General features: G+C 34.4%; 2 protein-coding genes across 2 annotated transcripts in view; both read left to right on the top strand.

The window, feature by feature from the left end:
- The window catches only part of LOC102588967 (ABC transporter C family member 7-like), a 13,394-nt gene extending 2,258 nt beyond the window's left edge, over positions 1-11,136 (top strand). The window contains exons 3-4 of the mRNA XM_015306276.1: positions 10,316-10,379; positions 10,492-11,136. Of these exons, the coding sequence (XP_015161762.1) occupies positions 10,316-10,379; positions 10,492-10,739 (312 nt within the window). The 3' untranslated portion in view covers positions 10,740-11,136. The remainder of the gene's footprint in view (positions 1-10,315; positions 10,380-10,491) is intronic.
- Positions 11,137-20,955: 9,819 nt separating this feature from the next.
- Positions 20,956-25,465, top strand: LOC102588640 (putative ankyrin repeat protein RF_0381). Its single transcript, XM_006341693.2, has 2 exons — positions 20,956-22,094; positions 23,862-25,465. The coding sequence occupies exons 1-2, from the start codon at positions 21,423-21,425 to the stop codon at positions 25,167-25,169; spliced, it is 1,980 nt and encodes a 659-aa protein (XP_006341755.1). The 5' UTR covers positions 20,956-21,422; the 3' UTR covers positions 25,170-25,465.
- The last annotated feature ends 843 nt before the right edge of the window (positions 25,466-26,308 follow it).

Genomic DNA, 26,308 nt, shown 5'->3' with positions numbered 1-26,308 from the left:
CTAAAACCATAATTACATAGATCCTAGGAAATCTACCAACTGTTCTACTTCTTCTATACCATCTTCTTTACACCAAAAATACAACATGTTAATGCAATTTTCTTCAACATTTTGAATAGTGTTAGTAATATTCTCATGACACCTAAGGTTTCTTTCTCTCCAAATAGCCCACCAGACACAAGTAGGTACTATAGACCACCATCTTTTTTGGGTCTTGCTCCCCCCCCTCCTCATCCAGCAGCTCAATAGATCGGCAGTATGTTCTGGCATCACCCAGGGCTCTTGAGAAATGCTGAGAACCATGCGCCACACCTGTACAGTAACCCTACAGTGTAGGAATAAGTGGTTGTTAGTTTTTTTCCTTCTCATGACAAAAAAAGCATCTGGAGACGATCTGGAAGCCTCTTTTCTTGAGTTTTTCCTGAGTGAGACATGCCCTTCTGATGACCAACCAGGTGAAGCATTTCACCTTGGTTGGGGTGTTGCCCTTCCATATTTGTTTCCATGGGCCAAGAATTCCCCCAGAGTGAGTCATGATCTCTCTCTTATACAGTCTACGCACAGAGAGCTTACCATCAGAGTTATGTTTCCATCTTATACCATCTGCTTCTGTAGTAGGGCCTGTGAATTCACCCAATTTGAGAAGCAGTTCAGCAATTCTATCCACTTCCCAATCATTTAGATTTCTCCTGAAAGTGAGGTTCCATCCCTGAGGGGACCAAATCTCAGCAATTTTATCCTCAGAATTGGTACAAAAAGAAAAAAGATCGGGGAAGACCGAGTTTAAACAGTCTAGTCCAATCCACTTGTCCTTCCAAAAAAATATTTTGTTACCCTCTCCCACCTTGACCACCAAATTCTCCTTTAGACTATCCCATAAATTTCTGATTGATCTCCAAACTGATACCCCATACGTGCTATCTACTACATTAGACACCCACTCCTCGGTCTGCCCATACTTGTTGAGAATTGCTTTTCTCCATAATGCCTGATCTTCAACCACAAATCTCCAAAGCCATTTAGAAAGTAAACTTTTGTTCTGGACCCTCAGTTTTTTTATGCCAAGACCTCCTGTCTTCTTGCTTAGTAAGGCTGTCTGCCATTTAACTAAGTGTATCTTTTTCCCTTCTTTGTTCCCCGACCATAGAAAATCACGCCTCACTTTATCCAGCCTTTCTTCTACCTTTGCTGGTAAAGGGAAAAGTGACATAACATATGTAGGCAACGCATCCAGAACTGAATTGATCAGAGTGACTCTTCCTCCCAGAGATAGATAGTTTGCCTTCCAATTAGCCAACCTCTTCTCTGTTTTCTCAATGATTCCATCCCAAATCTCAAGCTCCTTGTGATTATTCCCTAAAGGCATTCCCAGATAAGTAGTTGGTAAGTGCTCTATCTTGCATTGCAAGATGCTTGCCAACAGCTGAATATTTGCCACTTCCTTGATTTGGAAGATGCTGAAGGGGAAAGAGGATCTCCTTGTCGTAGTCCTCTCTCAGAAGGAAAAAAAACCAGCAGGTTCTCCATTAACAAGTATGGAGAACCTGACAGTTTTGATGCAAAAACCTATCCATTTAAGCCATTTGTCTCCAAACCCCATCTGCCTCAGAATATTAAGTAGAAACTCCCAATTGACATGATCATATGCCTTTTCTATATCAAGCTTGCACATAATTCCTGGGATCTCTCCTTTAATCCTTGAATCTACACACTCACTTGCTATTAATGCGGCATCCATAATTTGTCTTCCTTGAATGAAGGCCATTTGATGATTGTTCACTAATTTGCTTATCCCTTTCTTTAATCTCTCTGCCAACAACTTACCAAAGACCTTGTACACACCACTAATGAGACTGATGGGTCTAAAGTCCCTAAGATCCATAGCTCCTATCTTCTTTGGAATTAGAGCCACATAGGTGGCGTTGAGGCTCTTCTCTATCTCATGTCTTTCATGAAATTGTCTCACTGCATTCATAAAGTCTGTCTTCAGTATCTCCCAGAAGGTTTGGAAAAAACTCATCGGAAAGCCATCTGGTCCGGGGGCCTTATCACTAGCACATGATTTTATGCAAGTAAAAACTTCATCTTCCTCGAATTGCCTCTGCAACCATACATTTTCCTCTTGCGTAATGCTTTCTGCTCCCTGTACATTAAATTCTGGCCTCCATTGTTCAGTTTCTCTGTAAAGATTTTGATAGAAATTAATTATGGTTCCTTTAATTTCTTCAGAATCTGTTACTGTAACCCCTTCAACCATCAACTTGTCAATGGTGTTGAATCTTTTATGAGCTGTAGCCATCCTGTGGAAAAACTTGGTATTTTTGTCTCCGTGTTTAAGCCAATGTACTCTAGACCTCTGCCTCCAAGCTATTTCCTCATTTTTTTCCAGCATCTTCAAACTCCATTGAAAGATGTACTTTCTGAAGTAACTCATCCTTTGATAGCAATCTCAACTCCTGAGTCTTTTCTAAAATTGACAGCTGATTTAAGATTTCCTCTTTTCTCTGATTCCAATTGTTCCTATTTTCCCGTTTCCATTCTTTTAGCTTCCCCTTTAGCATCCTCAACTTGGATGCTAGGACATAAGAGCCCGTACCAGTGATATTGAAAGATTCCCACCAATCTTTAACTTTGTCTGAGAAACCCTCCACCCTTAACCACCATTGTTCAAATTTGAAGTAAGACTTCTTCAAATTTAAATCTCCGCATTCAAGCAAAATTGGATTGTGGTCAGAACCTATTCTGGGAAGCATGTTCTGTTTAATTCGTGTGAAGGTCTCATCCCACTAGGAAAATAAAAACCTATCAATTCTGGAGGCAGACATGTGGTTGTCCCCCTTTCTCCATGTGAAAGACCCCCCAAATAAAGGAGGGTCGATGAACTCCATCTCATTTATCCATTCAGAGAATTCAGTCATTGGCGTAGTGATTCCGTGCCCTTCTGATCTTTCGTTTGGATATCTTGTAGCATTAAAATCTCCACAAGCTACCCAAGGCCCATTACACAGTTCTTTGATGTTGATGAATTCTTGCCAAAGTTCTCTTCTAGTTATTGGATCACATGAGGCATACACAGCTGAAAGGAACCATGTGAGTGCCTGATTTATGCCTTCAAACTTGCAGGTCACCATTTGGTTTGCTGCTAATACCAGCTCTCTTTTCCACACCCTCTTATCCCACATTACTACGATGCCACCACTTCTACCAATAGCATCCAAAATGAAATTCCCCCATCCATCTATTTTGCCATAATTGTTTGAATACATTCACCTCTGATCCTCCCAATTTTGTCTCAACCAGAACATAAATATCAGCCCCCCAATGTTGAAATAATCTCCTAACTAACCCCTTTTTTTCTTCTCCATTTACCCCCCTTACATTCCACGAAAGGATTTTGACTTTCATTGGAAATTTGTGTTTGAAATTCTCCCCTTGTTTCTTGATTCCCCTTCTTTAAACTTAACATGAAATTCCAAATTTCCTATCTCCTTTGGGATTGTGTTCTTTGCTTTGATTGGTGTTGTCTCCACCTTCTTCTGCCTCAAATCCCCTCTCTTTTGATCAATTCTCAGAAATAGATCAAAAGCCGCCTTATCACATCCTTCAAAAGCAACCCCAAAAAGTTGACTGAGTTTAAGTACATTTGAATGTACCCAAAGTGAAGCTTTGTCTTCAATTTCTTGTTCTGAGAGACTATCATTAATTTGAAGAGGAAGAGGATCTGCAAATAATGTAATTTGCTCAGAAGAGCAAAAGTCCTGTTGAAGATCTATCTTATCAGTTTCTGCTGAATCAATTCCTGCCCCTTCGGTATCATAAATAACCATGGACAAGTTGTTATCTTCACCCCCCAAAACTTCCAACCCCAAGTAAATTGCCACATCATCCTTCGCAAAAGATATTTCAGTTCTCACTCCAGTCCCCATCTCCATCTCTGTTATGTTCGAGCTCGGAAAGAATCTGTTCTCCGTCGAAAAGAGGTCGTCAACAAAAGGTTCTTTTTCTAACTGAATGGGGTCTTTCTTAGGCAATTGGGCTTCATGTGACCCACTACCTCTTATCCCGATTTGATCCAAAACTTCTGAAACAATTCCTGGGCCCAAATTTTTAATTATTTCCCTCACATGTCTTTCAATCTGACCCGCATGTTCCTCTTCCCCTTTTTTTTTGCAAATTAACTGCGTATCATTACCCAAAAAGGTATGTTCCACCTCCTTTGGAGTAGAGGTCAGCAAAGAGTTTTGCTGTGAGAGCTCCCTTTCAGATACAAAATGTGTTGCGCCTTCTAATTGCTCGACATGCATTAGATCTGAGTTCCGTCTGAATCTCGCCGGAGCTTCACACCATACCGGCAATGAAAAATTGAGTTCTCCATCACTCACTTCTACGTATGCCGGAATTTCCTTCAGAGGTCCTTTGACTCGAATACGGGCCCATCTCAAGTGATTCTTGAGTTGGGTTTCTTCTTCCGCTTCAATCCATCCGCCACACTGATCCCCCATCTCCTTCATCACTTTATCGGACCATAGATGTAACGGTAGTCCCAAAATTCGAACCCAAAACCAATCAAATTGTTGTTGGGCTTGAATAGCTCCCGTCGTCAGGGACCACCACTCCAGCTCCAATAGATGGTTGCTCCTACTCCATCTCCCTGCAAGCACATTCTCAGCATCCCTTCTCGACTGAAATTCAAAAAGGAATTGGATCCCGTTCAAATCAAATACTTGTATATTATGGATGCCTCTCCATGTGTTTTGCGCCCATTTCCTAACATCGTTACGGGAAGGTATCTCATCGCAATCTGGGAAGCTGCCAACCAGACTTCTCCTCAAAGGATCTTTATCTCCATTGGTGCTGCTCTCTGGTGCTGATTGAAGTTCATTAGGGAGCCATCTGCTTTTTTGAAGGGCTTCCTTGTAACTTCCTTTTCCTTTTTGTCCATTCCTGGTTATTTCCCTTGCATTTAGAGTTTCTCTCTGTGAAATTTCAGCGTTAATAATAAAGACCTCAATTTTCTTAGAGAGATCAGACCAGCCAGCATTGAATGAGATTTCAGGGAGAATAATAATAGTTCTCAGTTCTCCTTTAACCGTAATAACAGACACAAATCTACCATATTTATTGTACTTTAAAGAGCAATAAATAAGAGTAGTTAAATCTCTGCATCTCCAAGTTTTGAAGGATTTTCCTTTGATTTCTGAAGCTTCATTAAATCTTCCGCATAGCCACTGTAGAGCTGCTCTACTCAACTTCATTCTTCTCACATACCGTCCAACACTCTCCACCCATTCAAACCTAGAATCTGAGGCTAGATTGGTATCAGTTAAGTCATAAGACTTCCCCCCTAATTTGAAAAAGATTCTGTTAGCCATCTCTCTCCTAAAAACTGATGATAAGAAGAAAAAAAATGCTTTAAACGAAGACGGAATGTGGGTTGAAGACCCTTGTGGCCTGGATCGGACCGCGAGAAGGTTGAAATTCTAAGATTTGTCGACTCACGCGCTGGCGCGTGCCGCGCGTGAGGTCGAGGTCTTAGAAGAAGAGGTGGAGCGTGCGAGCGCGTGTGAGACTTTCTGTGGATGGGTCTTTTTGGGGTTGAGTCGCGGGTGGCTGGTAGGTGCTTTGGTGGAAAGAGATTGTCAGAAAAGGAAGAGGGAGGGAAGATTCCGGTGATCAGAAGGATCGCCGGTGGGGTTAAAGGTTGGGAGATGATTTAAAGATTACATTGGGATTCGTGTCTGGGAGCCTTTTTTCAAATTTTCACTTCACTAACGAGACCTTCTTTAAATAGTTATTGCTCAAGTACATTCTCCACAAGGACTGCTTAGTCCTAAAATTCCACCATAGTTTAGCATATAAAGCTTTTGAAACATCCCGTAGACTTCTAAATCCCAGTCCACTTCGTCATACGGATGACACAACACTGTCCAAGAGGTCCAGTGTTTACTAGAGTTTCCTACTGAGTTACTCCAAAAAAACTTAGCAAACATCCTTTGTAGGTTGGCTATAACCCATGCAGGTGGATCGCAGGCTGATAACAAATGTATGGGCATGCTTTGCAAGACATGCTTAATGAGAGTGATCCTTCCACCAATGGATAATACTTTTTCTGTCCAGGAGAAAAGTCTGTTGCTTACCTTATCCAAAACCCATCTTTGTTAACACTTTGGTTAAAAATAACCATGAAACTCTGTCATATGCCTTTGTCATATCCAGCTTTCTTGCAACATTAGCTGGCTTACCCCTTATCCTAATATCATGTACAATTTCCTGTACTAACAATATATTTTCAATAATGCTCCTTCCCTTAACAAATCCTGCTTGCTGGGGGGAAATGATTGTTAGAAATAGGTGTGCTAGTCTGTCATGTAGGATTCTGGAGAATATCTTACTACTAAAGTTGCTCAAACTTATAGGCCTCATGTCAGAGAAGGTCATGATCGCTTTCTTTTTGGGCAATAACACTAGATTAGTACACGTGACATATCTAGGTAGGTCTTGCCCACAAAAAAAGGAATGCACCATAGATACCACATCTTCTTCAATTATCTCTCAACAGTATTAGTAGAACTTCTCAGTGAAACCATCAGGGCCACCTGTGCTGGCTGCATTAAGACCAAATACTGCTCTCTTTACTTCTTCAATTTCTGGTATTTCATGGATCAGTTTATTTTGATCTTCATTGACTAGTTGAGGTATATGATTCAATATGTCGAAGTTAGATGGAATATGAACTTCAGCAAACTGATCTGTGTAAAATCTGATAGCCTCCTGGATGATATCCTCCTCCTTATCCAACCAAATACCATTTTGATCTTGAATCTTCTTGATTTGTAACTTCTTTCTCTAACCATTTACATGTGAATGAAAGAACTTTGTGTTTCTATCTCCATCTTTGAACCATTGCATCCCGGCTTTTTGTTTCCGGAACTTTTCTTCCACAACATAAAATTTGATAAGTTCTGCTTGCACTTTTTGTAGTCTCTCCCTGTTTCCACTAGTAGGATGTTGTTCAAATTCTATTTCATTCACCTTCACCACTTCTTCTAGAGTTGCTACCTGTTTAAAAATGTCTCCATATGTATCCCTACTCCATTTAGCCAGTGCCTTACTGACTTTTTTCATTTTGTTATGAACCTTAAAGAAGGGGTCTGGACCAAAGTCCCCTGACCAATTTTGCTTAACTACCTTCAATAATGACTCCTGTTCCACCCAAAAATTAAGAAATTTGAAAGGTTTCTTAACAATTTTGCCATCTTCTTTGTAACTGATTAGTAGAGGAGTGTGATCAGAACCTTGTTTAATCAAGTGTTCAACTTCAATATTCGGGAACATATTCATCAAGCTCTGATTCCCCAAGCACCTAACCAACCTTTTAAATATGCAAGCATCATCTGACCTACCATTCCACCAAGTGTATATGCTTCCAGTGAATCCCATATCAACGAGTTGACAAATATTTACACAGTGCATAAAGTCTTCAGTCTCAGCAAATGAGATTGGCAGGCCACCAAGCTTCTCAGCCTCATCTAGAATTACATTGAAATTCCCCCTACAAGCCAAGGAGAATGAATTTGTGTGGATAATTCATAAAGAGCATCCCAAAGTTTTATTCAAGTATCTCTATCATTACTTGCATAAACCAATGAAACAGTGATTTCCTGATTGCCCTCCACCTGAGTCAACACTAAAGTTAGCATCTGATCAGTATCCATTATTGTTTCAACTTGGAACTCATCTTTCACAAATACCCAAATCTTCCCATTGATGTTATGCCAAGTTGTACCCATTCCCAACCACTGTCTGTACATGTCTATATCTCTAATGTACTGGAAGGGTTCCATGACTTCCATCAAGGCTATAAAGTTAAAATGTTTCTGTCTATTCATCATAACTACTCTTTCAAATGCCTGTTGAGTGTTTACAGACCTTATATTCCATATAAGCGAATTATTCATGGAGAAGTAGTTTTGGCACTAGCTAATCTTGTTAGTACACCCCCTGCTGCCTTAGGGGGCACACTTTTTTCTCTAATGCATTTTGCTTGTCTGTTCTCTTTTTTCAATCTTGCTGTATGTCTAGATGATACATCACCTCTGTTTCTTATGAACTCTTCCTCCTGTAAGCTTGTATTTTTGTTGTGTTCCACATCATTATCAACCCCAATATCAATATGTTCATCATTCTTCTGTTCATCATTTATTGTTCGTGATTCTGGTTAAACTCCTCCTTCAATAATCTGCTCATTGTCTGTATTTATATTAGATTTTTGGGAAGACTCCTGTATTCCACTTTCTTCAGTCTGAATCTGTGATATTGTTGTATTATGCCCTTGTGTTTCTCCTTTCTCCTGTTCTTGTTGTTTCTCCATTACCAATTTATTATCAGTTGTCTTCTCTAGCCATCCAGGATCATCAGGTGGTTTATCTTCTAGTGACTTATCATCATGTGGTTTTTCAACCTCTGTTTTATGAATTTATCTCTATTCTTTTCCTTCTCCAGTACGAAGTCCCCATTATGCTTTTTTATTTCTTGATTTGCATCAACACTCTGCCCCTCTATTTCTAGTTCCCCTCCTTTTTGTTGTGGCTTACTATTTTTGAATTTGGATTCATTTACCCTGGAGCTATTACTGCCAGCACTATCAGAGATATCAGTTATATCTTTGATGCCTTAATAAATTGTTTGCTTGACTGGGTCTGTTTGCTTTCCCTCATACTCTTGTTCTTTATGTGTCTCAGCTTGCCTGGCCTTATTCATATTGGTTGTTTGGTCAGTAACTCTTGGCTTTGTTCCACTCTCTTTGTCTTGTTCTTTACCAAATGACGCTCCACCCATAATTTTGTTGTTTCAATATTCTTTATACTTTGTTTTATCTCAAAAAAAATATTCTTTATACTTTGTTGTTGTTCCTCTGGATTGTTGTTATGTCTTTCAGATTGCTCCTCTTCTTCCAAGTTTACCTAAGTGTCAAACTTGTTCTTGTTTTCTGCCTTTTCTTCATTGTCATGGTTATCTGTGTTTTGCCTATTCTTTTGTACCCTTTCCCCATGATTAGATTTACTATTGTTATCTCTATTCTTTTTATGTTGTATCACCTGCCATTGCTTTTGCTCAGTTATTATCCCTCCGGTTCTGCCAATTTTCATGGTCTTTGTTGGTGGCTGTTTTGGTTCCTCAACTTTCTTTTCTTTCCCTTTATCTTTTGGAGGTGTATTAAGTTGTTGCCCACCTGCATTAGCCTTGTTTTCATTCTGTACTTCATTCTCCTTTGTCTCTTCACTCTCCTTATTTGGTCTAAATTCAGGGTGAATACTCCAACACCCTGTCATATCATGACCCTGTAGTCTACAATGAGTACAATATTTTGGCAAGTAATCATATTGAATCTGTTGCCATTTTGACGTAATTCTCCCGTTTGCTCATCAACACAATTAATTTGGATTCTTTTTGGTAGTTCCTTTAGCAAATCAACTTCCACTTTCACCCTTGCACAACTTGACCTAGTTTGATTATTGGTAGCCTTATCTATGACCAGTGGTTCACCTACTGCTTTCGCCATCGAGAACATGGATTCCTTTTCAAACAAATTTGTTGGAAGGCCTGGGAATGATATCCATGCTATTGCAATTGTGGTTTCTTCCTCCGGATTAAACTACGGATCCCACTTCAGGAATCTTATAGGAAAATACCTATTTCGAACATGTAACTCCCATGCTCTAGACATTAATGCAGCATAGTCTTCTAGTAAGATAATCTAATCAAGACATGACGATCTTCAAGATATCCGATGTTGCATGCTCCTTTGATCTCCAATTGTGTTGGCATATTCTTTCTCAGCGACTGAAAGTCAGGTCTACCGTATGAGAATTTTGCCACTACTGCATATTGTAAATTTTGCTTTATACACAATCGATCAAATTCTTTCTTTGTCCATGTGATGGTGGGTTCTCCGTGCAAATACTTGATAGGTTTTAGCACAATGGGTTCTGATTTTTCTGGGTTAGTAGTATTATGAAGGGCTGCTATGTAATTGTTCGTGGTAGGCAAACCAGCCACCGGTGGTGGCTGGCTGCCAGCCGTCATGGCCATTCCAAGTAATCCGGTGAGACTAGGTTTAGGTTTAACAAGTGAAAACATTATAAATATGAAGAAATTTTACGTACTTGTTCCTTTGAGCATCTTTTTTCTTCAAACATTGTTTCCAACCTCAAAACATTTTGTGATCTTTTTACTTACTAAGATATACTATTCTGTATTTTGAGCAATCTCAGATGACTTTGTCACTTACTATAAGAATGATTTCATATTTCAGGTCTTGCAAAAATGTCATTTAGCTGATATTGTAAAGCAGGATCTAAGGCTTCTTGATGCACCAGGTACAAATACTAGGTTCCGTGGTCTGAACCCACCTTTATATTCAAAATACACAACATTTGGAAAGGGAAACAAATGATCTTCAAATTAATGATCAAGAATTTTATGTTGCAGTTGCAGAAGACGGAGAAAACTTGAGTGTGGATCAAAGGCAGATTGTGTGCCTAGCTAGAGTGTTGCTACAGAAAAGGAGAATATTGGTACTTGATGAAGCTACTGCTTCAGTGGATACAGAGACAGACAATGTCATTCAGAAAACTATAAGAGAAGAAACTCCTAACCAGTGGTTGAAGAACAGTTCTTCCGCATTTTCAAATCTGGTGGCAGAATTCTTGCGAAGATCATCCAAGGGGTTAACCTAAAAGCATGCACATGTGGTAGTACATCTAGTATAGATCCTCTAAAAGGAAGGAATAACTAATTCAATCTGCCAATGTTAATGTGGCATTGTATAGTACAGAATCACAAACTGACATCAAGAAATACAGCAAATTGAGAAGCTACTTCAAAAGAGTATATTTCTTATATCTGCCAACGAAAGGTGACATGAAACCTGCAGGATATGTACAGTGTTTATTCTTAATCCCTAACTCAGTTCATGTTCTTAAAGTAGCTATTTTTATGTTGAAAGAATTTTCAAATAGCAATCCATTGCGTCAGTAATAAGACTTAGAGTAAATGAATTACTTCTTGATTTTTGAAGGTTATTTCTTGATGTAACAAAATAACCTGAATAGAGTTTTCTATGGTTCATCCTAACTGACCTTTAAATTGTGTTTGAATCTTGTTTAAATATCAATTAAAGTGAATATCAGGTGATTAACCTCTTAACGTCCCTCATACATAACCTTAGCAAGAAAATAAATTACATTACCTGTAATTTGTAATATCTGCTATTCCTTCAGGGGTGAGGACATTGAAAGATATAAATAGTTACATCACATACTTCTGCTCAAATATTATCATGTTGCTTAGCTGCTGAATACACCAGGATTATCTTTTGGTTCACAAGGCCAGTGTTGGAGCAGTTCACAGGAGTCCACTGGTGCTTCAAAAGACTAACTGTGTAAGCTAATGTTACAAAGCTCCATGCCAGGTTCTAGTTCATTGCTCATGATCCAAGTTTTTCTTTTCTTTATGTAGGCTTGTGAAGTTGAGTGATATTGAGAATGTCTAGATATATACTTAAGTTTAAGATTATTGAAATTCCATGTTGATGCTTAGCAGATTAACCCTTTTCCAGATGATATGTGACATTGGTGGATTGTCCATTGTCCTCTACACTTGAGTTGCACTCACTCACTACAGGCTGCAATAAAGAACTGGAACACTTGCTACTTTATACATTTCTTGAGAAGGATAAAATTGCTTCAAATAAATGCAGATCTGGTTTATGCTCAGTGGAGAATCCAAAACACTTGGATGATGATCTTGAAATTGCAATTTTTTTTATTTTTTTTGTGTTGGCATAATCGTGGTATTTTGGGCCAACTTACTAGATTGCCTATTCCATCGAGTACTTGTTATGTCCCACCAAGTTTCTCTACCCACTAAGGCTTAGGTAGCTGGATATAACTACATGTCATCATCCACTTCAGACTAAGGCTACATGCCTCTTTGTTATTGTCTTTTTTATTTTTCGATCAAACTCTTTGTTATTGTCATTGCTTGTAGATTTGCATGTGTTTGTTGGGATGCAGCACCACGTGACAAGGAAGATATTGAGTAATGTTAAATGTCAGTAACACTGTTCCTACTTCCCGTGATCCAAAACAAGCTTTGGGACCATGCTTCCCAAACTATTTTATGCAACCCACAATTATGGAGGGCTATTTGCACAACAGTAATTCAACTAGCATTATTATATAAAAAAAAAGTAATGTCCATTCCTTATTCATATTAAACTATTTTGTATGATATAAAGTTGAAGCACCTTGATGCACATTTTTGTGAATGGTTCTTTTATGAGAGTGAATGTTGAAACCTTTAACTCGAAGATGAGTGTTGCAGAAATGTGAATATTAAGATGAATGTGTGAACGCAAAGTTATGTGAAACTAAAAATAATTACATTTGACAGACTTTATATTGCATTCTTTAGGATATTGAGAAAAAAAATATATTCTATTGATCTGTCCTATTCTATCTGGTATCATATATTTTCCACCACCTAAATATCTTCATCCAAGAAATGCTTATGTCGCATTCTAGATGTGTTGGAATATAATGCTAGTTTCCTAAACATTTTTCAGATCTCTAGTTTATTTCATTCCTATCTTTTACCTTTCAACTTCAAAATTGTTGAAGAATGAAAAAGCCTCATACTGGTGGTTAATGAGATGACTGAACTTTTTACAAGGCTTGAACAATCTTCCTACATTTGAGCTAGTTTAAAATCTAATTTTACATGGTATCAGAGCAGAATTCATCTCACACGATGTTGAGCGGCCAAATGCCAAATGTTCAACTCTGGATGTGAGGTGGAATGTTGAAGAATGAAAAAAGTCTATATTAATGGTTCGTAAGATAGGTGATCTCATTATAAGGCTCGGACAATTCAAATTTTGGTTTGGTGCATAACATATTGGGCTATTCGCACTAGTTCATTTGATTGCGTTTAGCTCAAGTTTGAAGAGTCATGCGTTAAACAATCAACATACATGAATATAATTTTGCAACAAATTGCTTAAGAATCTTTCAATGTCTATAACCAGCCTGGAGACAAGGAAATTTAGAAAATATTAAAATGTTAAATCTATGAGTCTCAACACATATAATCTAAACATTTTTTTAACCGTTATGATTGTCTTGCGTTAATTGGTCGGATCTAATGATCAATATATACAATTAAACCTTATTATAACAATATCGTTTCTCTGAATTTTTTTGATTGGTATAGCGAAATATTTACAATTATATAACTTATATTGTAAAAATATAGTCCAGAACTTACATTACAAATATTTAGCCAAAGCCATAATCCGATATACAATAACATACAAAACTCTCCTACTTTTTTTTTATAAAAATATTTAAAAACTTGATATACAGGATCAAAGATGTTACTTGTGACATATTTCATCTGATAAAATTACAACACGTTATTTGAAACACATCTCTTATTTATTATTTTTGTAACAAAAACAAGATAATGAGTAGTAGTAGTAGTAGTTAGATAGTTGAACTACTGGTTTACATTACAAGAATGTGATTATAACCTTTTTAAAAATAACAATGATTAACTATTAAAGAATATCCCAATTTATATAACATTTTTTAGTCGGTTTAAAACACAATGACATATTTTTATATTTAGTAACAATTTAACTTTAAAATACTCATTTTATGCTTAGTGGTATGTTTTATATCCACACTAACATTTATGAGTTATTTTAGGTGACAAGTTTCAACACTTCCCCTTAAAGAAGGAATGAGTTAACTAATTAAGTATTTTAATTAAATTATTCTTATTAATTGTACTTTGAAAATTCTCAAGTTTTGACTACAAATATTACAAGTAGTTTGAGAAATAATTACTTTAATTTAATGACAAGGTCATAAGGTATAACTGGAAAAAATTAATTCCCTTTGATTTACTAAAATAAATCAAAAAAGACTAGTGACTATGATTTGATCTTGGAATCTCACGGTGAGTTTTGAACCCCTCAGGCCTCAGCTACTAAGTCAACAACTAATCTTACATTGAGGAGGTTTAAAATCAGACATATAAATTATTTAAAATATCTTAAATATACAACGTAATTTTTTTCCAAGGGGTTCGGGTAAACCCCCTCGGCAACCTCTAGGTCCGCCCCTGTCTATGACCAGGGTCTGATTCTTTTCCATGGGTCAAGCACTTGAAAATATTTTTTCGATATGGATGGTGGTGAAATTCGATCTCAAGACCTTTGTCTACTCTAATATCATGTCAAATTAAATTTTAGATCTAACTCACTCAAATACCAACAATTTGTTCAGTTGGGCCATTTGCCATGTTCTGCTGTACTTTCCCAATAAATAAAAGAAATAAATAGTACCATATATTGAAAATAGCGAAGAGAAAAAATGACGTTAGATCAAATTAGCAGAATAGGTCTTGGATTTATTTCCGTTAATTCAACATAAATGTGTTGATTGTGATAATTTTATAATCTTATTAGAAAATCCATATAAATTAATTGGCTAACCCTCTTTCATGCTTGAAATTGATTCTCTCAAAGAGAATGGTCAAATATTGCATAGTGTACATTTTCATATTTAATTTAATTAGAAATCTCAAATTTAAAAAATTGAATTCGAAAAAAATATTCTTGCCATCTAATTTTTTTAATTTTTTCTAACGTAAATTACATTATATTTATCGAACTTCAAAGCAGATATATCATGTACAACGTCAAAAAAAGTCTTCCAAGTTAAGAGTAGTTGTCGGTGACCATTTATTTATCATTATTATTATTATCTGTCTTGTCTGACTTTAGTCTAAAAATAAATATTCGTTCCTGTAACAAAAAATAAAACTCTGTGTGAATGAATATGTCCAAATAAAGATACTTTTTTTAAGAAATAATTGATCTCAATATAAATTTTGACAAGACAGTTTTTTCATGCTTCTATTAATGATAATGATAATTAATTAATATTAATAAATGATTAAATGAGGAAGGGAGAACTCAACACATGATTTTCATTAATTAAGGACTGCCAAATGCAAAAATGGGGAAAGTAAAATCATAAAGCAAGAGAGAAGAAATGTATTGCGAATATTTATTACATTTTGAAATTAATTTATGAAAGATGATAAATATATCCTTCAATTTTGTTATTTAGAGCTGGTATGTCTTTCGTTATAAAAGTAGCTCACATATATTCCTATCATTATAGAAGTGATTCACATGTACTTCTACCGTTATAAAAGTGACCCACATATATCCTTTTTCATCTGACGAGTGAAAAAAAAATCTAATATATTTTTTTGATTTTCAATTTAAAAAATTTCATGTAGTGGTAAATGTGATCCTTTTAACGAAGTTCAAGAGTATATTTAATCTTTTTCGCACATGAATTGTTTTTTATTTTTTTAATTATTATTATTTGAGTTTCTTATTCTTATTTCATATTTTATTTAGTGTGAAAATAAGAAAAAAAAATTTAAAAAAACAGAGGCCTGAATGAAAAAAAATTGTTAAGAAAAAAATCTAAAATTATTTTTTTGCGGCTATATTATAATTTTATTTTTGTATTTGTAAAATAATTTGAGGTATCTATAATAAATTTTACAAAAAAATTAGTGATTTTTTTACCATCAAAGTAATAAATTTAAATTAGCGTTGAATAAAAAAAATACGTGTGAGAACGATCAAATATCTCTACATGGATTTCTTAATAATAAATTAAAAAAATTAATTTAAAATTATTTTTTTCACTTGCATTAGAGAAAAATGGTATATGTAAGTCATTTGTGTAACAGTTTTTTTTTTACCCTCCCTAGGAACTCCCACCCCTTCTCCCTTGGTGACTCGAACTCACAACCTTCAGGTTGGAAGTGAGGGGTACTTACCATCCGAGCAACTTCCTCTCGTCAGTCATTTGTGTAACAGTTTTTTTTTTACCCTCCCTAGGAACTCCCACCCCTTCTCCCTTGGTGACTCGAACTCACAACCTTCAGGTTGGAAGTGAGGGGTACTTACCATCCGAGCAACTTCCTCTCGTCAGTCATTTGTGTAACGGTAAAGATATGTGTGTGTGATTCTCATATCAAGAGGTATATTAGCTCTAAATAACAAATATTAAAAAATATATTAGACCCTTTTCCCTTTAATTTATTGTGAGAAAATTATACCATCAATTTATTTAAATTTTTGTGATAGATAATCTATCTTATTTCTCAAATTAATATATAGGTATCTTTTCTATGACAAATAGTGCAAAAGATAGTTTCTTTTACATGATTGAGCCATAAAATAATTTTTATTTTATTTTTGTTAATGAGAATAAGATGAGAAAATAAAAGAGTGGAGAAACTTATGATAAGATTGAACTTGTGAATTTACTACCACTAATTATTGACCTTCAATTTTGGTATTGGATAAATATTATAAACCACCCAAAAAAAAAGATACGTGAAAGAAGAAATAAAACTATGTGTGGATGAATCATGAATATGTCCAAATAAAGATATTGGATAGATTATAAAGAATAGTTTAATTGCATGAGGAAACTAAAGAAAGAAAAACGGAATAATGAGAATCAATTTCCATATATAATCATTAACTTTTATTTAATTGCGTGACTTTTAATTTATATTATTAATAGTTTTAACCAAAAAAATCATTCAAACATTGTTTAGGTATTATAGGTAACATCCCATTTGTTTTTCTCCTAATAATATTTTGTGATAGCTAGGCAAAGTTGAGTAGCTTAAAGTTACAAAAAAAAAATAAAAAAATTGAATGATTTTTTTAATAATAAATTTTAAAAATAATTTCATATCTAAGGATGACACATTCCACTTACGTGTGTGAATTGTGATCATGAATAAATGGTTAAAAATTAGTTTTATTTTTTTGTATATTTTTAGTTAAATCTGGATTTTACAATTTTAAATAAGTCTAAAATATGACACTCCACATATATAAATATGAGATCATGAGTAAATGGATTTTATTTTTTTCTTCTTTTTTATATAACTAGATAATGTGGCCTGTGCTAATATAAATGGTATGTTTTGGGGCTAATAACCGAGTTTTTGAAGCGATTGTTTGCGTGGATAAAGGAATAAGTTTTTTTATCACAAACCTGTAGTTTCTTTGACGCTATTTAAGGCATAATAAGACTACCCACATACAACATTTTTGAAATATTTTATGTTGTCAATTATCATGATTTATAGTATTTTTACGATGGATTCACTTCAAGAATCAGTGGAATTTTTTGTATTTTTTTTCAAAACATATTTTATGTTGTCAATTATCATGATTTATAGTATTTTTACGATGGATTCACTTCAAGAATCAGTGGAATTTTTTGTATTTTTTTTCAAAACATATTTTATGTTGTCAATTATCATGATTTATAGTATTTTTACGATGGATTCACTTCAAGAATCAGTGGAATTTTTTGTATTTTTTTTCAAAACATATTTTATGTTGTCAATTATCATGATTTATAGTATTTTTACGCAATTTTTAAATATAAAAAAAATTAAAAAATAAGACAAATAAATTAAAAATGGACCCAATATATGTTATTTTTGTTGTCTCAATTTATGTGACACAAATGAAATTTGGAGAGTCATCCAAATTTTCATATTTTAAAAAAAAATGTTTTAAGTTATTAATTATTGTGATTTATAATATTTTTATGTAACTTTGAAATAATGTACATTACTGGTCACTTTGTCCTAATTTATGTGATATGGATAAAATTACAAAATTAACCCTTTTAAAATATCTTTCAGATATTTTAAGTTGTTAATTATTATTATTTATAATACTTTTTTGGTAATTTTAAAATGATATGTGTTATTTTTTCTATCCCAATATATGTGAGCCTGATAGAATTCTGAGAATCAACCTATTTTATTATATAGCTTTTAAATATTTTAAATTGGTAATTATTGTAATTTTTAATGCTTTTTAAGTCATTTGTAAATGATATATGCTGCTTCCTTGATTGTGACTTTTCCATTTGTGAGATATATATATATATATATAACATGTTACTTATTCTATTCCAATTAGTCAACCAAATTTCTTATATGATTTAAAAATATTTTTAATTGCTAATTATTGTGATTTATAGCATCTTTTATGTAACTTTTAATAATATATAATTTGTTCAAATTCATATGACAATGATAAGATTTCAAGAGTCAACGACAATAAAAATTTAATTTTTTTAAAAGTTGTACCTCTAATATATTTTGTAGCTAAAATATACTCTCTCCGTCCACTTGTATTTGTCATGTTGCGCTTTTTGAAAGTCCATTTGACTAATTTTCAAAGTTAAATCAGATTGTATTAATTCGATATTTAAAAAAAAAAAATTAAATATGCAAAATCTATACAAAAAGTACTATAAATTGTAATTTTTTGCCTATGAATATGATGAAAAAACACATTGTAAAATATTAGTTAAAATTCTTATAGTTTGACTCTAAAAAGGAAATCATAACAATTAAAAGTGCATAGAGAGAGTAATAAATAGGTAATTAAATTTCAAGAAGTTTAAAATAAAAGGTTGAAAAAAAGAATTAGATAGACAACATATATTGAAAATTGAAAACATATAAATAATAAATGGGCCCAAATGAGGTCAAACTTTTTGGCTAATAAAGTAGTAGGTAATTAATAGTGTTAAATTGTCCAATAATATAAATTTTAAAGGTACAACCATAAAAGAAGAATATACAACACTATCAAGCACATATCATCCAACACTTGTCATGTGCTAAGTAGTAGATATTCCCACTTATTATATATAGTAAAGTAATATAGGAGGATGTGGCAAAAGGTTGTTGGATTCAAACTTGTAAACTATAATATAATTCAAATTATATATGAATATTGAATTGTTTCGTTGAAGACGAATGAGTTAATGTCAACTTAGTTTATATCGAATCATGCAATATTATTTAGAATTGTAGACAACTTATATATAGCATTACACGGCATGAAGCAAGAAATATTACTAATATTTAGCATTTTTTTGAACAATTCATCAAGAAAAATACCATATGGTTTGACTCGAAAATATATACTAATGTAACATAACATAACATAAAAAATTAATTCTCTTTAAATCATGAATGTGTAGAGTTCTATTATTATAGCGGATATATGTTAAAAGTAGAGCCGTCAATATGGGCTAGGCCCGTTGGGCCGGCCTGGCCTAACCCGGGATTTAATAGGGCTGGGCTAAGATTTTTAGAGCCCATTTAAGAAAAGGGCTTTTTAGCCCGGCCTGAATAAGCTTGCTGATCTATGGGGCTTGAGAAATATAGGTAGGGCCGGCCCGTGGGCTAAATAAAAATAATTTTAAAAATATAATATAATATTAAAATTTAAATTAAAGAGAGTCCAAACTCAAAATCTATTTAATATTTAACTAATTGAAACCACATATAAATTGCAGATGAAAATGACGATGTTAAGACAACCTTGCCACAAGTTGATTCAGATATGCTTGATGAAGATAATCATGAAGTGTTGGATATGTCATAGATTTCATGATGTGTTAGATACGCCATAAGCTTCATGATTTTTTTAAGGAGTTTATTTTTAACTTTATTATGGTTGGAATATTGTCACATTTTTTGTGTTTTAATGTGACAAAACAATTAGGTTAATATTTCTATTTAGATATTTATACTTTTATTTGAAAAAAAACTTAATAAATATTATAAAGATAATTTTATTTGTGGATTTGATTAACAAGTAGTAACATTAACACCATGTAATATTGTTTTGTCGATATTTATGATAATATTTTTAAATTACAATTTATAATTTATTTTAATAATTATAGAAAAAATATAATTTTTAAAAAAGTGGGCTAGCCCGGCAAGCCTGTAGCCCACGTACTTGTGGGCTGGGCCAACCATTTTCTGGCCCACACCAAAATGGGCTAGCCTGGCCTGACCCGTAAAATGTCAAAGCCTATATGGGTTAGCCCGGATGGGGTGGGCTAGCCCATATTGACAGCTCTAGTTAAAAGAGAGATTTATTGTATTTCAATGTATTAAACCAAATTGAATTACTCCTTCCAATCCATACCTAGTTTTTCGTCTGTTTAATTTGTATGTCTAGTTTTAACTTAATACAATGTAAGTATTTTTTTAAAAAAATTTGCAAACCTTAAACGGAAGATAAAGAGTTGTCAAAAAAAACATTCTTTTTTAAATTGGCTAAGAAGAAAAATAAAAAATTGTTTAAGATCACAAAAGTATAAGATATTTAGATATATTCTATGTATATTTAGTTCAATACACAAGAATCGAAGATCAATCTTATATACTTTCTTAAATTTTGTATTAAATCAAAACCAGATAAATAAATTAAAACAATGCGAATAATAAATTAAAAAAAATGAGTACTTATTATTTTCCTAAAATATCATATATTGTGGAATAACATTAATTTGTCCAACGATTGAAATTGACAGGGAAAATGATATATACTATATTTATTATAAAAATATACAAGAAGAAGCTGTGACTTGTTCCAATGGTGGCACTTAAATAAAGAACATTTGTATCCACAAAAAAGATAGAAAAATATTGAAATCCCAATAAACATTGCACATAGCATTATTATTTTTTTCTCTTTGGTATTCAATATTCATATTAAAATTCAATTAAATATTTTCTCTTCAATGTTCAATATTTATATTGAAGTATGATTACATCTAATTTGCATCTTTAAAGAAAACGTTCTTTAATAAAGACGATTTCATACTCAATGTACTTAAACTTAAATTCGAGACCTCTAATTAAAAATAAAAAAATTCATAACATTATGAATGCCTGTCAATTGTCATGTTATAAATGATTTTAGTACTATCCTATTAATTATTGCTCATAATAATAACTGAAAAAATAAGAATCTTTATAAAATACTATTGAAACTTCCTCTGTCTTTCCTTTCTCTTCTCCAAAATTTATCTTTTTTTTCTTGTGTGATCCACTGACCCCATCAAAAATCATGTGGCTTTGTTCCTTTTGTTATTATCTGCAAACAAACCATAAAGCTGGCACCTTTTTTCTCTCTAGTTTCACAATTTCTTGAAAAATTTCTGAACTTTAGATCCCAATATTCACATCTCTTTTTGTGCATGATTATTATTCACTTTCCTTTTTACACTTTCTGTAAGATGCTCCTTTAATCTTTTTTCTTTTTACACTTTCTGTAATTTACCCAACTGTGTGATTTTTGTGATTTTCTTGGATTTTCCAGAAAGTCTGAAAATGGGGTTTGCTTAATTGTCATAAAGGTTGGATTTTTTGGTTTGTTAATAGTTGAAAATTAAGTGCTTTACTTTGTTGTCAAAATGCCTCCAAATTATTTTCCTTTGAGATGGGAAAGCACAGGGGATCAATGGTGGTTTGCTTCTCCTATTGATTGGGCAGCAGCAAATGGTCATTATGATCTAGTGAGGGAGTTGCTTCACTTGGACACTAATTTACTCATAAAGCTCACATCTTTACGTAGAATTAGAAGGCTTGAGAGTGTTTGGGATGATGAAGAACAGTTTGATGATGTTGCAAAATGTAGGTCTGAAGTTGCTAAAAAACTTCTCCTTGAAGGTGAAACAAAGAAAGGACATAATTCTTTGATTAGAGCTGGATATGGTGGTTGGCTTCTTTATACTGCTGCTTCAGCTGGGGATGTGGAGTTTGTTAAACAATTATTGGAAAGAGATCCATTTTTGGTGTTTGGTGAAGGTGAGTATGGTGTTACTGATATGTTTTATGCAGCTGCTAGGAGTAAAAATTCTCAAGTTTTTAGGCTGTTGCTTGAGAGTAGTAAAGGGGAATCAGCAGAAGAGGATTCTTCCACTTTTCAGTTGGAATTGATGAATAGGGCAGTTCATTCTGCTGCTAGAGGGGGAAATGTGGAGATGTTGAGAGAGATTCTTGGAAATTGCTCTGATGTTTTGGTTTATAGAGATGCTCAAGGATCTACTCTCTTGCATTCTGCTTCTGGTAGAGGGCAGGTTGAGGTGAGTTCTACAGTTTGCCTTCCTATATTTTTAATCTTGAAAGTTTTCTATTTACAGAAATATTACTGACTGTTGGAATGCTAGAAACTGATACGGTGGGTAATCTTAGTAGCTTAGTTGGTTAGTTACCTGAACTCAGGGTTTGATTCCTCACCTTGTAATCCGCTCTCCATTTCCCCTTCCCTTAACCTCAATTTAAATAGAACAAAAAAGAAAGATAAGAAGAATAAAAAAGATAGAAACTGATATGAGCTCAAACGGAGTGTCATGGATAGTGAGGATTCATATAGCCGACACTAACTTGCTTGGATTTGAGGCATAGTCGATGTTATTGTTCTTGGAATGAGTGTGACTCAAATAGACCTGGATAGATGTAAAGGATTTATATAGCCGACCATAGAGTGTCAAATTGAGTTTGAGTCTTGCTTCCTACTTATTAATCATCTATTTCTTGCTTCAATTATTGTACATTTGTTATTTCTCCTTGTTTTTTGCTCACTCTCCACTGTTTATGTATTTGTATTGAAGAAGCCTCTAATTCCTGTGCCCTTCTAGCTGTTACCATTTCTAGAAGGTGTTTTATTAGATGGAGAACTTTTAAGTCCAAATTGTGATTTATCAGTTTGATGTGTAGTAGATCATATTCACTGAGAAATGAACTGTTCATATCCCAATTAATGAGTAGTAGATTATTTTGGGTAATTTTCTTTTCTGTTGTATCTCAAGTACTGAAGAAATCAAATCGAAGAATGTCTCAGATGTTAAGCATGGAGTATGCCTTTTAAATGAACCTGGCTCCATGTAGCTCTTTTCTGATCATCTTACTATAAAATAAACACTGTCTATAGCAGTGTTTTGCTTAGTTCAATGCGTACTGTTTTAAGAAATCAAAACGTTGAAGGAGTGAAAAGTGAACTCATCATTATCATGTTCCAATTTTAAGGGCTCTCTAAGAAGTTGTTGCTCTGGCTAAAACCAACCGACTTGAGGTTATATTGTAGGATATTGTGGAAACATGGGACAGTACGAATCGTGGACAATTCTCACTTCAGTATACCAAGCCAAGCTCTTTTATCCTCTTACGATGGTTGACAGCAGACTATCTAACTCTTTCTTGTCCAAAAGTTTTGGATCTCAGTTTATCATTGTTCGCCTTTGTTTCTTCAACAGTTGGTCTGTACTGTACAGTCTCTGCAATGTCCTACTCCACAAAATGAGAATTCAAAGTGATAACCATTTTTTTCCCGAAAAAGAAAATATGATAGTTATAACACACATACTTTTCATCCAATAAGGTTGGGCTTCCAATTTTCCTTTTAAGTTAGTTTGGAAAGATGGAACATTTTTCAGAAATTCCAAGATTGTCAACCATATTTGCGCCTTTATTTGCTGCTGCTGTGATATAATCTGCCTTGTGACTGAAATGGGGTCATTTACATCCCCTGTCAGCACTTTCGTAAAGATAAGCATCTAAACAAATTTGCAAGACTTCTTCGGTTCAAGATACTCCCTTTTTTTAATACTCTAATACCAGTTTGGTATCAAACGCACTTGCATTATTTGCTTGGTTTAGCTATTTTGAGTGAGTAGTTAATATTTCACCGACTGTTAGCTGTCTAGTTTGAGCATTGCCTTCTCGTTATCGTTAGCTTTACTTTGATGTTGTCTAGAACTGCCGGAGTTTTGTCTTTATCAAAAAAAAAAACTGCCGGAGTTTTGTTACTTCTGATGGTTGAATTGAATTTAAACTAAGTTACTACATTGCAGGTTGTTAAGAGCTTACTGGAAAGGTATGACCTTATCAACTCCAGAGACAACCAAGGAAACACTGCACTGCATGTAGCTGCTTATAGGGGTTACTTAGCAGTGGTGAAAGTTCTTATATCTGTCTCTCCTTCATCTGCCACATTGAGAAACAATTACGGAGACACGTTCCTTCACATGGCTGTAGCTGGCTTTCGGACCCCAAGTTTCCGCAGGCTGGATCGACAAATGGAGTTAATGAAGCAGTTGGTACGCGGGAAAATTATAGAGATTGAAGACATTATTAACATCAGGAACAATGATGGTCGAACTGCTCTTCACTTGGCTGTAATTGAGAACATTCAGACTGATGTTGTGGAACTCCTCATGACTGCATTTTCAATAAATTTAAATATCCGTGATGCTGACGGAAATACTCCACTGGATCTCCTCAAGCTACACCCGCAATCTGCATCTTCTGAGATATTGATTAAGCGCCTCATTTCAGCTGGAGGAATTTCGAATTGCCAAGACCATATGACAAGAACTGTCCTAGCTTCCCACCTGAAGATGCAGGGTATTGGAGGTAGTCCTGGTGCCTCTTTTAGGATCCCCGACGCTGAAATATTTCTGTATGCTGGCATTGATAATGCTTCTGATGCCAATAGTGATTGTGCCAGCACAGAAATCGCTTCGTGCTGGGGTGAACCGAGCCCTTGCCATTCTGCTGCAGGGTCGAACTCATCAAACAAGCTGAGCTCAGTTAACAGTGCTGCTAGACGCTTAAAGTTTCTTCTACGATGGAAAAGGAAGAAAGAACAAAAAGAAGAAACCAGAGGCTTAGAAGATAAAATGTCTGTAGAATCTTACAGACTGTATTCTGGCTTTGGACACCAGCCAATTCCTCTTCGGCAAAGATTCTCGAGGATGTCATCACTTCCAAACAACAAAAGAGTGCTCCCTGTCCCAAACAGTCTTCCAAGTCCATCCACCAAAAAGAAATTTGCAGCCGGGCTGATACACGGTGTTATCCAAATGACACCACAGTCATCTTATGGATCACCATCGAGTGCTTATTCTGAATCTTCCTGGTCATCTCCAGTGGTTGTCAACAAAGAGAAGAGACTGGATTTTGGCAATGCAAGCGGAGGATCCTCTAGCTTAAAAATGTCAAACAGTACGGAAAAGTCGAAACTATCACGTAAACATGGCTCCTTCAACATGAAGTTAATGAATCAGTACTTCTGTTTCGGAGCTCAAGGCCTCGCTGTGGAAAGTTCTGTTAATTGTGCACAACAAGATCAGCATCACAGGCATCCAGTGGTAGCATGAGTTCCAATATTGCTACATATATTCTATATGAAGTAATTGGACATAGCCTATGTACCTTCACGATGTAGTGGTAAGATCTGTGTACACCTTACTCCTTACCGTATGTTGTTGTTGTTGTTGAAGTCACTGGAGATATACATCCATCCTGTAAATAGCTCAAGTATTACAAACTTCTTGGATGGTCCAATCCTTTTTGTCTTGTATGTGTTTTAGGTGTGGTCAGAAATTAAAAGTTGAAGCAAATATTTGTAATTTCTACTTAAATAAAAAGAGCATGTAATTTCTTTCTTGATTAACTAGTTAACTAATTTCTTTCTTGATTAACTAGTTTCAACAAAACAAATTACTCTACTAATTTAAAATTAATATCAATGGAATATAGGGATCATTGCATTGCATGTAGGAATAAAAATAGCTACATCGTTGTGGTGTAATAGTAGGACTGCTCCATCCTTAATCAGAGGTCTGGGGTTCGAGCCCAGAACCATGTAATCTTCTTTCTTTCCCTAATGTTTTCTTATTCAGCTTTAAATTAGGTTGTGTATGTGCTTTATAATTGTGTTCGAAATTTTTAGCTTTATGGAATTTTCGTCCTATGATTAGATTAGTTTGTATGTTTAAATTGTGTTGAAATGTTCGATATTGGTTATTATGCTTCCTCTCATTTATGTATCTTCCTTCACGATCTTATGTTATAGGATTTATGTGACTTGTACTCGTGACATATTATTGGGATATTACTTTCTATGTAAAAATATATACATTTATCGTCATACGATTAAAATTTGAAAGATAGATTTGATGCGTGTATAGCGGCACATATTTTTAGTGTCTTGATTTGTTGTAGGACCGTTAAGATTTTAAACTGTATCAATTTGAAGAACTTAATGTTGTTTCTTTTAGGGAAAATTACGCGGTCAAGCAAACTTATACTACTTAATTACTCATCATAGCTATAGTTTGCTATAATTACCACTCACGACTAACATTATACATTAATTACGCGGGTTGACTTTGAGTTTGTATAATTAGTCACGTTTGTATATGTATAATTCGCCAGAATATACAAATACATATGTATAATATACAATTATCTAACCTATATACATATACAATTCACCTTTCTCCCACTCTTTGCC

The sequence above is a fragment of the Solanum tuberosum genome, unplaced genomic scaffold, assembly GCF_000226075.1.
Source record: "Solanum tuberosum cultivar DM 1-3 516 R44 unplaced genomic scaffold, SolTub_3.0 scf00027, whole genome shotgun sequence".
Classification (NCBI taxonomy): Eukaryota; Viridiplantae; Streptophyta; class Magnoliopsida; order Solanales; family Solanaceae; genus Solanum; species Solanum tuberosum.
This window is presented reverse-complemented; position numbering and strand designations above follow the sequence as displayed.

What these genes read in the sequence shown, in the direction of transcription:
- LOC102588640 (XM_006341693.2), top strand. Translation starts at nt 21,423, where the DNA reads ATGCCTCCAAATTATTTTCCTTTGAGATGGGAAAGCACAGGGGATCAA. An exon ending in CTGGTAGAGGGCAGGTTGAG is followed by an intron (nt 22,095 to 23,861) that starts GTGAGTTCTACA and finishes ACTACATTGCAG; the next exon opens with GTTGTTAAGAGCTTACTGGA.